Below are 13,617 nucleotides of genomic sequence, written 5' to 3' on the forward strand. Positions count from 1 at the left end.
ATTACTTAATTACGAGTACTACCTTAGCTCAGTGTTCACCGCCCCGCTCTTCTATCCAACTGCAAAATTATGCGTCGTCATCGCTCATCCTTGGCTCCCTCCACGTCGTCTGCCACATCATCTTTCCATCCTCTAGGAGGGCGGCAAGAGGTTAGAGCAACTCCAACAGTAGTTTTATTCAATTAGCTAAATTTAGTGTATGTACCCCTTTCTAAAAAAATAAAACCTTCTAAAAGTATGGGCCAAACCAACAGAATAGGTAAATCTACACCCTCTATATTTTAAATCACCTCCACATCATTATTTCCTTTTCATTTTTTAGCACTTGGCAAACAAAATTCGGCTTGGTGAGAGGTATCAGTCGCCGCCGCCGCATACAAATTGCTTGATCACCTGGCTGATTGCTCGTAACCGAGATAGTGATCACCGCATACAAAAGCTGCACGCCGGCGATCGCCTTGCATTGCATTTACGCTGCCCGTCGGTGCTCGCCTTGCAGTGTATTGTCACGCCCAGAAATTTACACCAAATTTCTGAACAATAGCATGCATTAATCTCGGTCCAGGAATCAGCCCGAGTACACACTATGACAAATTAATACACAGTTCCACGACTTAAAAACAAATAAAAATAATTATCTATCGAAATGCAGCGGAAAAAGAAACAAAGCAAAAACCATCTAATCTTCAGTTTCAGCTGGCGATGACGGCTCCACACCATAGGCATTCTTGACGGCGGACTGAACCTCACTTCAACCTTCGGAACAACCTTCTTCTGACTTCTGACTCAGGCTCTAGCACTTCCTCTGGTGGAAAAAATTAAGCAAGGCTGAGTACAAACCACCGTACTCAACAAGTAACACCCAAGAGAGGAAGAATTATATATGCAATTGGATAACAACGATAGGCTAAGGTTAAATTGCACAAAAGCTGCAGTAATTTAGCAAAACTGTAAATAAAATAGACTGAATAAAAAGTAAAGTAACATTTAAAATAATCATCCACTGTCCAACGTTACACCACGTTGCAACATGTCCAAACCACTATCCAGCGTTACACCACACTGCAACAGGGTTAACCCTCTGTCCAACGTTGCACTACGTTGCGACAGACCCAAACCACTGCCAACGTTACACCACGTTGACAGGGTCAAACCAGTACCAAAATTCATCAAGTTATTAATGGTTCAACTAATCCCAATGAATCTGTCAGTTCGCCCAATAACCGCGGACACGGCTATTCGAATAGTTTTACTCTGCAGATGTGTACAACTTTACCCACAAGACATGGCTCCCAAGCATGTTACCATGCCCCAGCATATCACCACGATACCTCAGTATGGAAACCATGATAAGACCTTTCACCTAACCCTCTCTAGACAATCGCACCACACTTCAGGTTTCGCCCCCTCCTTTACACCAAGTCGGGCAGCCCCCTCTTGTGCCTAGGTGAATCCGGAAGCAGCATAGCACCATCATTACACCACGATTCCTATCCATACTCCATGCCCACCCTTGCTTGGGTACGTCGAATAGGGACAAGCTAGACTACAAGTCTCACCGTTGCCCATTCTGGCTCGTGGTTAGTACGTGTAAGACTTTTAGGGCTTCCTGAGAACCGGTCCTTAATTGCTATGGGCACGACTCTAAAGACCATGCACCCACAGCCCACCATAAGCAATATTTTAGTTGTAATAATCCGCATCGGGAAATTCATCATGATCAACAACCATTAAAGGTCTATCAGGTCTAATAATTAATGAAATGATAATTGGTGAGCTAGTTGAACTAAGCATGGCTAAGCATCGCCTAATCCTAATTCTAGTCAAATTGACCCTGGGATGACAATGATAATAAGTGGGAAACAACGGATATAAAGGTAGCCCAATAGATAAATAATAAATAGATTTGCACAAAACAATGCATGTTTGAATGTAAAGCGGGGAATTTTATAAACATGGGATTAATATGATCAAAGAAGGGTGCCACTTGCCTTGCTCTGACCCACGAGGAACTTCGGCGACGACTTCGAGAACGAACGGCGCTGCGACGGGGTCAAAACCTACGACAAACAAGGCAAAACAAGCAAAAAAAGACTATAAAACTACTGAAACAAAGAAAGAAACTATTTTTAATGGATTCTTGGCATTTTTCTAGATTTAATGAAACTTGAATGGACCTAAACAGAAACAAGATGAATTAGTTATGAATTTTAGAAGATTAATTGTGTTTTTAAACTAAACAGAAACCTTAATTGATTTATTGCGCAAATATTGGAGGTAATGACATCAGCATCAGGAGAGAGAGGAGGCTGACGGCTGGGCCCATTGGACAGTGACACAAGGCAAGGAGTAGGCACTGACAGTGGGGCCCATGGGGGAGAGAGTCAAAAAGGGAAAGGGAGAGCTAAAGCTGACAGGTGGGCCCCATGGTTCGGTGAGAGAGACAGGAGGGGAGGGGATGACACGTGGGGCCCACAAGGAGAGAGAGGATGAAGGGGGGTGCCGACTGACAAGTGGGCCCCGCTTGTCAGTGGCCCCAAAACAGAGAAGGGGAGGCGGCTTCGGCCGGATGGAGGAGGGAGGCGGCGGTCAGTCCGGCGAGCGGCGGAGGACGGCGGCCGACCGGGCGGCGACAGCGACAGCGACGATGACGACCGGCAACCGGCGGCCAGCGGCGGGAGCGGTGGCGAGAGATGGGTGGCGAGGAGTGGGCCCGAGGCGGCTTTGGCCCGGGGAGATGGCGGCATGGCATGACGGGCACCGACGCGCGACAGCGACGGTGGCTTCACCTCCGCGGCGGCGAGGAGAAGGTGGTGACAGGCGAAGGGACGGCGACGATGACAAGAGCGCACACACGCGTGACGGCGGCGTCGGCTTGGCAGTGCCGCCCAGAGGGGAAGAAAGAGGGGAAAAGGACGGCGGCGGCTCACCGGCGATGAGAACGGTGGCGGCTAGTCGGTGTGGAGGAGGCAGAGGTGGCGACGGGGTTGCGTGGCTCGGAACGACGACGAGCGACGGGATCGGGTGGCGGCGACAGTCGAGGGAGAGAGAGGCAGTGGCACGGCGACGGTGCCCGACGGCGGCACAAGGGGAGGGCGACGGCCGGCACGGGGAGAACGATGGCGGCGACGCACGAGCACGATGATGCTCCGACAACGGCAGGGTCGCGTTGATGACGGCGAGGCGAGGGTGACGACCGGCGGAGGGGCAACAACGACGGCCGGAGCGCGCGAGGGCACGACGGCGGCACCGGCTCGGCGTCCACGGGCGGAGAGGAAAAGAGAGGGAGAGGGAGGACGGCGACGGCTTACCGGCGACGGGGACGGCGACGAAAAGTCGGCGAGGGCCAGGGACAGGTGGTGACGGCCGGCGGCGAGGTAGATCGGCAACGACAGTGGAGATCGCTCGGCGGCGCGAGCACGAGCCGAAGGGGAGCAAGCGGTAGCCGAGGGGAGGATTTTATAGGGAGGCGACGCGCTTAGGGCGAAGAGGCGGTTAGCGCGGCCGGGGTGGACGCGGCGCGGTGAAAGCGGCAGGTGGTTGGCGGCGGTGCGAGACGCGGCCGGGAAAAGCGGATCAGTGGTTGCGTGCGGCCGTTGCGGGACACGGGCAGGGCAAGGCGGCACGGCGCGGACGCAGGCGAGGCAGACGGAGGCGAGACACGTCGGCAACGCGGCGCGATGGTGCCGAGGAGAGCTGCGGCGCCGGCGAGGCGGCATGACGGATGCGACCGGCACGGTGAACATGTGCGACGCGGCTTGGCGCGGGCGGCGACGTGCGGTGCAGCATGGCTCGGGCATGGTCGGCGCGATGCAACGGCAAGGAAGGCGTGCGACAGTGGCGATGCGGTGCGAGGCGGCGAGCACCAGTGGGCAGCAGGCGCAGCAGAGGAGAGCGACGGCGTGCGGTGCGAGCGCGACGCGAGTAGGACAGAGCGGTGGCGCATGACGCGAGGCTCAATGCGACTCAGCGCAAGCACGGCCAGCGAGGGCGAGGCAGCGAGGCAGCGGCCGGTGGCAACCATGGCGAGGCGGCGGCAGGGTGCAGGAACGCGGCGCGACGCGACGGTAGCGACGGAGAGAGGCCAGTGGCACGGCGTGGCGCAACGACAGCGTGCGGCGAGGCAAAGGCAACACGGGCGTGCGCGGCAGCTGGAGGTTGGGGATGAGTGGTGGGGCCTCGGGTCCCACCTGTTAGGAAGAAAGGAGACCGTGGGAGGAGATCCAGACTCCGGCCGCAAGGGAGGAGGAATTGGGCCGAGGGAGGCGATGAGGACTTCGAGATGGTTGGGCCACGGCTCAGGAAATTTGTGAACAGTATGATATTCGCATAATAGAACCAAATCGTGCACGAATCAGAGATTCGCACGAGGAATCAGATCCGAAACGCGAAACCGTGAACCGTTAGCGGAACAACGGCAAAAGTTAGTGACCCGTTAAATCAAGATTTAACGACTCGCTAAACTGGAAACTGAACGACTTTAACGTAAAACCAATCTACGTACGAAATTGAATTTCATACTATAGATCAATCTCACGCTAGCTAATTAGATTAGAAAATCTAAGCAATTAAATAGTAGATCAAAGATAGACTGATTCGCATGAGTAAAACGTATGCGAACCTGAGATTTGGTGAAGAGGTTAGCGACGGATTGCTGTTGTTCCTCGCTATCAGACTAGAAAACCTAAACAATTAAACGGTAGATGAATTTAGATTGATTCGCTAGAATAAAATATATGCGAACCCGAGATTCAGGAGAAGGAACCGGCGGATGGTTGCACTGCTGCTCGTTGGACGGGAGGCGGCTCGAGTAGCACACAAGAGGGAGACGGGAAAAAGAGGCGAGGCTATAGGGTGTATTTATAGGGGAGAGCTAGATATAAATCTAAGAATCAATCCCCTATTGAGAAGTAAATAGATAAAGTTTCAAAGAGATAAGAATTAGAGTCTAATTGATTAGGAATTGATTTTACCGTGAGAGAGGTGGAGATCGGCTCATGGCTGGCAGGGGGCAGGATGTGCGTGCGTCCAGGGGGAGGTGGGGTGGAGTACGGCTGGAAGGAGGGGAGTTGGGTTCGGCCAGGAGAGGGAAGGTAGGGAGGGCGCAGGGGGAGGAGGCAGAGGGGAGGTCGCAGGTGGAGGAGATCGTCCAGGAGAGGGGGAGAGGATGTGCGGCAGGGGAGAGGTGGGGAGATAACCATCTAGGGAGGGAGAGGAGGTGCGACCAGGGAGGAGGAGTTCGGCCTGGGAGAGAAAAAAAGAGAAAAAGAAAAGGGAAAAAGGAGAAAGAAAGAAGGGAAAAAGAAAGTAAAAAGGAAGGAGGAAAAATAGAAATTGCCTCTAATTTTGCCGATTTTTATTAAGTTTATTTGAGCAAAATTTTATTGTCTGAAATTTAAATATAAATCATGTTAATGATTTAAAATACTTTTGGGACATTTTAGAACATTCCGAAGAGCTTCCAATTAAATTGAATTAAATTGCACTGGATTTTCTCCTGAACTTTAATTAAAAAATTATTTTTAATGCATTATTTAATTAATTATTGGCTAGGGTAAAACTCAGGGCGTGACATGTATTCACGCCATGTTTCCTTTCTGCCGGTGTGAGCGCAGGAACGAGGAAAAGCGCGCTAACAAGCGAGGGAGGAGCGCGAGGTCACGGGAATCAGCCGAAACACCTGCGCAGGAGAGGGATGGCGACCCGCGCGGAATCGCCAAACTTGGCTAGCGCCGGAGAAGAATGGCGACTGAGTTTTTCGGAGGAGGAAGATAACGATGCTGTTGGATTGCAATTTTATCCTCAACTCTTCCATATTTAGCAAATTGGTCAATTTAGCACTGTTGGAGTTGCTCTTAGATTTGTAAATTTTGGAAAAAAAATATAGTTTTGTAAATTATTATTAAATAAAATAAAAAAATAGATAGTGCTCCCATAGTTTCACAAGTTTGAGGGACTATTCATTTTAGAGGAAAAACGGAAAATTAGATTCCTATGAAAGTTACTCAGTTTATGAGAATTAAGTATAGGAAAACGAAGAAGATTATTCTCTCCTATATATTGTAGAGACAAAATGTAGGAAAATTTTCATCCAATCAAGCGTCTTAGAAAAACTCTTTTGGGTTGACGTGGATATCTATTTCTATTTCTACTTTTTTTCTATTCCTATGTATTAAAATTCCTCCAAACCGAATGTGTCATCAAATTTGTTATAAGTCAAACTTTTTTAAGTTTGACTATGATTAAAGAGAAATGTGCTAACATTTATAAAAACAAATTATTTTTAATAGTATTATTTATTTTATACTAAAAATACAACTATATTTTATATGAACTTGGTCAATATTAAAGAGTTTTAACTTAAAATAAACTGACATAAGTTGAAATGGATGGAGTACTAAAAAACCTTTGGCTCTTGTATGAATGGATTAGGGTTTTAGTACGAGCTAGGATCGAGGCCCATCCATAGAAGATTTTGTTACTCATCCAAGCAATGTAAGTGCCGTATCTAGATCCTGTTTGGTATAACTTTGGATCCGAGATTTTTGGATGGGGTATATTTAGGTCGACAATCTATGAATATTCATGATTATATAAATAACATAGGGATGAATCATTTTGTTTCTATTTTTAATGTTCTTTAATTTACTTACGAACTCTAAATATAGTATAGATATGAGATCTAGAGTTATATCAAATAGGGCCTTTTAATTTTGCATATTTGAAACAACAAATGAATAAGACAAATTAATGTTGATATAAAAATCGACCTTATCAAACAAAAATACTGGAGGAGGAATACTAAAACAGAAACTCCATAAGGGACGTCCGTCTGAACCATCGCTCTACCCCACGCTTGCGCTGCCACCGCTGCCTCCTGTGTGCGCCCGCGTAGTGCCGTTGCCTCCAGTCCGCCCTCCATCCTGCGCTCATCGCGAGGCACGGGCGATACCAGATGAGAGCAAGTATAATAAGTATAATACCATTACGTAAGCTGGCTAAATGCTTATATGGAAGAGAGAAAGAGATGGGCTATAATCTTAGGCCCTATTTAGTTCACAAAAAATTTTGTGAGAGAGGTCACAACGGTACGTACGGTCATATATTTGAAGTATTAAACATAGTCTAATTATAAAACAAATTTTAGATTTCGCCTGAAATTACGAGACGAATCTTTTGAATCTAATTAATCCATCGTTAACATATGTTGGTACTGTAGCAATTATGCTTAAGCATGTACTAATTAGGTTCAAAAGATTCGTCTCACGAGTTCCCCTATAACTGTGTAACTAGTTTTAATTTTCATCTATATTTAATCATCTATTTATGTGTCCAAAGATTCGATATGATGTTTTTAGAAAAAAATTTTGGGAGCTAAGCATGGCCTTATAGCCAGCTTGGATACAAGAACCAAAAAACTATATAAGAGACATGTGAGTCCTGTATTTAATAATAAATAGCTAATTACTATATGGGTGGGCTAAAAGAAGGCTATAAAAAATCTTATAGCTAGTTTGTTGGCTATATTATTAGCCTTGCTCTAATAGTAGTTACTAGTTGGTACCTGATATCATGTGAGGCCCCGTTTAGTTAGGAAAATTTTCTTGGAAGAGATGTCACGTTGACGCGTACGGTTACATATTTGAAGTATTAAATAAGATCTAATTACAAAACAAATTTTAGATTTTAGCTAGAAATCGCGAAACGAATTTTTTGAGTCTAATTAATCCGTCGTTAGCATATATTGGTTACTGTAGTACTTATGGCTAATTATGTACTAATTAAGCTCAGAAGATTTGTCTCATGATTTCTCCTATAATTGTGTAATTAGTTTTAATGTTCATGTATATTTCATGTTTTATTTAGGTGTCCAAAGATTGACGTGATGTTTTAGGAACTATACCTAGCCTGATTTATAAAAGCATCTCATTCGATCGGGATTGCATAAAAGGCAGCGTTTAGATTGCAAAAATTTTTGCAAGAAATGTCACGTCACTCGTTTGACCAGATATCGGAAGTGGTTTTCGTACACAAATGAAAAAACAAATTACAGATCCCGCCAAGAAACTGCGAGACGAATTTTTTGAGCGTAATTAATCCATCATTAGCACATGTTGGTTACTGTAGCACTTGTGGCTAATCATGGCCTAATTAGTCTTAAAAGATTCGTCTCATGATTTCTCCCATAACGGTATAATTAGTTTTTTTCATTTATATTTAGTGTTCTATTTATATGTCCAAAGATTCGATGGGATGTTTTTAAAACTAAACGGGGCCAAAATATGCCACCGATAAAAAGAAGAATGACAGAAACCCAGGCTTTTGGGTGCGCTTCAAAATCTGGGTGCGCTTCAAATTTCCAGCTCCGCCCAAAACCCTTGCGAGGCTCCGAACCCCAGCAATGGCGGACCCGCCGTCGTTCCGTCGCCACCCGCACCCCTTCTCCATCGACCTCATCCGCTGGCTCCCTTCCTCCGCCTCCTCCGACCGCCTCCTCGCCGCCGCCGTCCACGACCCGGCCGCGTCCTCTTCCCACCTCCACCTCCTCGCCCTCCCCGACCCCTCCTCCCCGCTCGCCTCCCTCCCGCTCCCCTCCCGCGCCACCGCGCTCCGCTGTTCCCCCTCCGTCCTCGCCGCGGCCACCGAGTCGGGATCCCTCCACCTCCTCCCCTCCTCCTCCTTCGACGGCGCCGAATCGGCGGTGTCCGTCCCTGGCGGCGCGGGGTTCCACGTGGGCCCCGTGCGCGGGCTCGACTGCGTCGGCGGTGCGGGCGGGGAGGAGTGGGTGACGGCCGGGGAGGACGGCAGGGTTCACGTGGTGGGGGGTAGTGGGGATGGGAGGGTGGTAGCGAGGAGGCTGTGGGATGGGAAGGGGATGGCCGGGTACGAGGCCGCGAGGTGGGCGTCGCCGGCGGAGTTCGCCACCGGTGGCGCCGGATGCGGCGTGCAGTGGTGGGACCGTAGGAAGGGGGACGCCGTGGTGGCGCAGTGCAAGGGCATTTGGTGGGTGCAAGAAATGATGGATCTCTACTATTTCTGTTTGTTGGTTGATCTGCTTGTAGTAAATGTTAGACTAAGTAGGATTCAGGAAACCTTATTTGCTTGTGATTTTGTAAGTAGAGACTAATTTGCGCGCTGGGATTTGGTTGTTACTAGTATAATAACATGATATATGCTCTTTTAGATATATGTGTTCCTACTTCCTACTGTGACTATGAATATGCTAACTGTACTTTTTTCTAGTGTGGTTTATGGAAACGCTATTTGTTTTCACGCAATTAGGTTATTTTTTAAAAAAAAATTTTGCAATGGATTGATGAAAATATTGGCACGGTGAGTTTACTCTGCAAGTTCTGATGGGATACTAATATCTCAAGATATTGTTGCTTTCCTAAAATTTGGCACACTCTGATATTCATAATCTCATATGTATGAAATGTACATCTCACATGGGCATTTGGCTCAAAATATTTCGGGGTAGCAAGCCAGCAATTCTTGGTCATCTCTTCATTCCATTTCTGAAAGGCTAGCTCATAATTATTCTTCCCTTTGTAGTAGTTAAGCCTAAGCTTTCTGCTGCAGGCTTTGATTAATTGTGTGATCTTATTTTGGTCTGTACTGTAAGATATTTCTATGGTTGTCTAGTGGTTAAAAAAGGATGGGTCTGTGCTGCTAGGTGCAAAATTCAAGGTTCTTTAGTTTTTCATTAGATAGTCAACATTTAAGTTTAAGTATAGTCAGGCAACAAATCATATAGGTTCAGCTCTGGTCTTCCTCAAAAAAACATATAGTCATGGTTTCTTGAAACGAATGGCTTGCAATTAGGATTTAAGCTCGTCAATCAAAAGATGGATAAAGAATTTAAGCTTTTGATTATTTGTAATATCACAACGATTAATTCAGATGTTTCATGTTTGCCAGATCTTTATTTTTGTTTGTGCTAAAAGCGAAGATGTGATCTTCCAGAAAATATACTTTTCTATGAATGGCTGCACATTCTGAACTCGTGTGCTACAAGATTCATGTTATTCTACAATAATGGATTGTTGTATTGAAGTGTAGTATGGAGTACAGGGCTGAATGGCTGAACCTTGTATGCTAGTATGCGGCAGAAAATGAGATGTTTTTTTTTTTGTATCATTAGTTGATGGAGAAACATAACACAGCCAAAGTACTGTCTATCTAACCTGTAAACATATAGAGCTAGTGAGCTACCAATCTTGGCCCTCCCTATCATAGTATCATGTCATATTTTATTTGTCAGAGTTTATATTATTCCAGAAATTTGTAATGTCGCATATTTGATTGTTATGCTGACTTGGTAACCTTATGATTTTGCAGGGGGCGTGGCATTGTGACTGGCATGGTACATTCCATTGACATTCATCCATCAAGAAAGCATATATGTGTGGTAAGGTCAATGCTTTAGAAAACTTTTGTTGACTTGTGTGAATAAAATAGTTTATAAAGTGATCAACCAAGGTATATAGCCTAGTCAAACAACTAAATCTCCGATTGGTCCATGGACTTGGTAGGATAAGGTGTTCACTAAGAATGGATATTTCCTTTTCTCCAGAATTCTTTTAACTGAAACAAAAACTCATTTAGTATCCAAAAAACCAGACATGTATCAGTGTACAATGATTGATCAGTGTGTTTCGACAAAATATTAAACACAGATGGAAACTGTAATTTGTTCCTTAGAAATAGTGCTTTTTGTAAGCATATCCATGTCATCCTCGCCCTGCTTTCCATGGCAACTAATTCATTTGCAGTATCTGTAGGTCAGATGTATTTAATGATTTTATGCAGTTATGTTAAGTTATGTACAACAGTTTCCATGTTAAGGTAGCTTATTCAGAACAGAAAAAATTGAAATGATGATGCAGTCAAGCTTGCACTGAATGAATACTGTCAAGACATTACCTGCAAGTCTGCAACTCTGGCTTATATTTGTGAGAGATGGGAAATTCCTAAACAGAAAGTTTTTGCAATGAGAACTTATGCCAGCTGTGTATATTGCTTAACATCAATCAAGTTGTCTTCTAAAGTGATTTACTGTTACAATGTTATATGGACATTCTCATATATATATCTTGTAAAATCCTAGTGTTCACATAAATATGTCAATTGTAGTTATCTAGTGATAATTTGGTCAGGAAGTAGTTCTTTGCCCTATGTTGCACATTCTTGTATCTCTGCTGTACATGCCAGAGAATTAAGCCTTGTGTATGATGGTGATGGAGTGGACATAGAGGATTGTTGCGTAATATTCTCTGTTAGATGATCGGGGATCTGAGGACACTGAGTCATAACTGCCAACTGAACCAACTCTGATGTTTTTAGGTGGGAGGTTCATCAGGGACTATATTTGCTTGGGATCTGCGGTGGCCTCAGCAGCCAATACCACTCTCTAGTTTAGGCATTAATGGACCAACACAGTCTGTATGTGAGAGTGAGGTCTGGGAGGTTCTTTTTGACAATTACACTCAGTCTTCTGATATCATCTCATCTTCCTCAACAAGAATATTACCTGTGATGATGTGCTCAGAGGATGGTATCCTTGCAGTTGTCGAACAAGGTAAGCCCATATCAAGAAACTTCTACCATTTGTTGTTGACTATTATACAAATTGCTGCAGTTAGGCTTTTTGTTGCAGATGAGAGGCCTCTTGAATTGCTTGCTGAACCCTGTGCTATCAATTCCTTTGACATAGATCCTCAGAACCCTTCTGTAAGTTCATGACTTCTCCAGTTTGATTAGATTTTTGTTTCTTGAAAATGAGATATTAAAACTGCTGTGCCTTTTGCACAGGATGTGGTCTGTGCCTTGGAATGGGAATCAATTGGTGTACTAACACGTGGTAGAGATACAATGACTGAAGAATAAAAAGATTTCCCTATCTGAATGGTTTCATTAGAATCTCCTGGATGGTTTTCCTTCAGTTGTACAGGTCAAAACCTTCGCAAGGCACAGATGCGTTGGAAGACCTGAATACCAGTACCCTTCTTAGGCTTGAAGAAATGAATTGCGTTGTTGGTGCAGCTGAAGATAAGGTCATGGAAATTGAAGTGGACTATGATCAGATCATTCCTACTACCTTCGTAACTGTGCTTGAGAAAGTTGGGTGCTGAATGCTTGAAATGCAAATTGGAATGGACCCAAACACTACTTTGGCAAGTTCTGTTGTACTAATCCGGAGTTGCCTACTAGTATTTTCGTTGTAGGTTTTGTATTTGGGTGCTCGTGGACGGGTCAATTGCTCTGTTGCGAAAACTTCTTTTTGTTCCAAAGTGATCCAGATGTTCCAACTTTATAAAGTTGCAAATGGAAATTGATTCTGGAACTGATGCTATTAACAATTTTATCTGCTGTCATAAAATGGGCTGTGCTGCTTGTGGTTCAGGAAAGTATTGTTACCTTTTTCTCCAAAAAAAATATTGAAGAAATCAGCCATATTGACTTCGGTACCTTTTCAGAAGAGCTTTGGCCGAATTTTATTAAGACTACTACGGTATCGCCTGTCTGTCTGTCGCTGATACACGACATTTTGGTAATATAAATTTATAGTTAAAATCTCTTATATTTTGGATGAATGTAGTAAGCAGAAAGGTGGTTATTTTTTTGGCAGTTTGGAGGGAAAAAAACGAAATAACATATTTGTAAATAAAAAGTAATTTATAAATAACTTTTTTTTATAAATTAGGTCTTAACGATTTACGATCAAATGCTGGAAAATAACTATAATAAAAAATTAAAATCAAGTTGAAACTTAAATTTTTGGTTTATAAATAGGAGGGAAAAGACTGGCTCTCAAGAGATTAGAAGTGCATTGTTGACCTGGGCTTGAAGCCCGGACGTCATCGGATGAAAGGAAGCGGCAAGGCCACAAGTTGCGTTGCACGTTTGGTGCCAAGGCATGGGAGCATTGTGCGTGCATTGCATTCAACGTGCTAACGTATGCGTTCTTGTCGACGTGCTCGTCTCGCGCAACCAAGAGAGACGAAACCTGCAACGCACAAGGGCGAACAATTAGGATGCGCTCGTCAGCTCGTGGGTGGGGCTGGCTGATTTTCAGAGACGGGTCACGCTTGATTGCCACATTCCATCGACCGAGTCCCACATGTAAAGCGTGCGACAGTGTCGCATACACAAGGCTCCATAGTTTCGCAGTTACAACTGTTTATAAGTCAAAATTTAAATTTTAGAACTTAATTTTAAACTTGATTTTGTGGTTTTTTATCACGGTTTATTTTACACATTTCGTTTTTGAGTCGCTATGGACACGTATATAAAAGTTTTAGCTGTAAATTATTTTTTGTTTGTAAAAACGCGTTTTCGCTTATTCCTCCAAAAAGCGAAACGATGGAAGCCAGAGTGTCCACCACGTGTAGGTGTAGACAGTAGTAGAGGTGTTAATGGAGCAATGTCTTTGGGTCTTTAAAAATTTCAACTAAAAAATCTATAGAATTTCGGTCCACTTATTTTGGATCAAGCCCTTAAATTTCGTCGGTAAAAAAGTTAGTCTTATTACCGCCCTACGTGTAGAGCATAAACAATAATATGATTTGTGAAAAAGGTGAGATATATTATTTAAAGAAAATATAGTCCATGTGT

The 13,617-nt window shown here is 44.5% G+C and overlaps 1 protein-coding gene across 1 annotated transcript; it reads left to right on the forward strand.

The window, feature by feature from the left end:
• Nucleotides 1-8,338: 8,338 nt before the first annotated feature.
• On the forward strand, nucleotides 8,339-12,419 carry LOC102700548 (nuclear pore complex protein NUP43). Its single transcript, XM_040526914.1, has 5 exons — nucleotides 8,339-9,003; nucleotides 10,342-10,411; nucleotides 11,347-11,581; nucleotides 11,660-11,733; nucleotides 11,815-12,419. The coding sequence occupies exons 1-5, from the start codon at nucleotides 8,402-8,404 to the stop codon at nucleotides 11,887-11,889; spliced, it is 1,056 nt and encodes a 351-aa protein (XP_040382848.1). The 5' UTR covers nucleotides 8,339-8,401; the 3' UTR covers nucleotides 11,890-12,419.
• Nucleotides 12,420-13,617: the final 1,198 nt, after the last annotated feature.

The sequence above is a fragment of the Oryza brachyantha genome, chromosome 8 (genome assembly GCF_000231095.2).
Source record: "Oryza brachyantha chromosome 8, ObraRS2, whole genome shotgun sequence".
Lineage (NCBI taxonomy): Eukaryota > Viridiplantae > Streptophyta > Magnoliopsida > Poales > Poaceae > Oryza > Oryza brachyantha.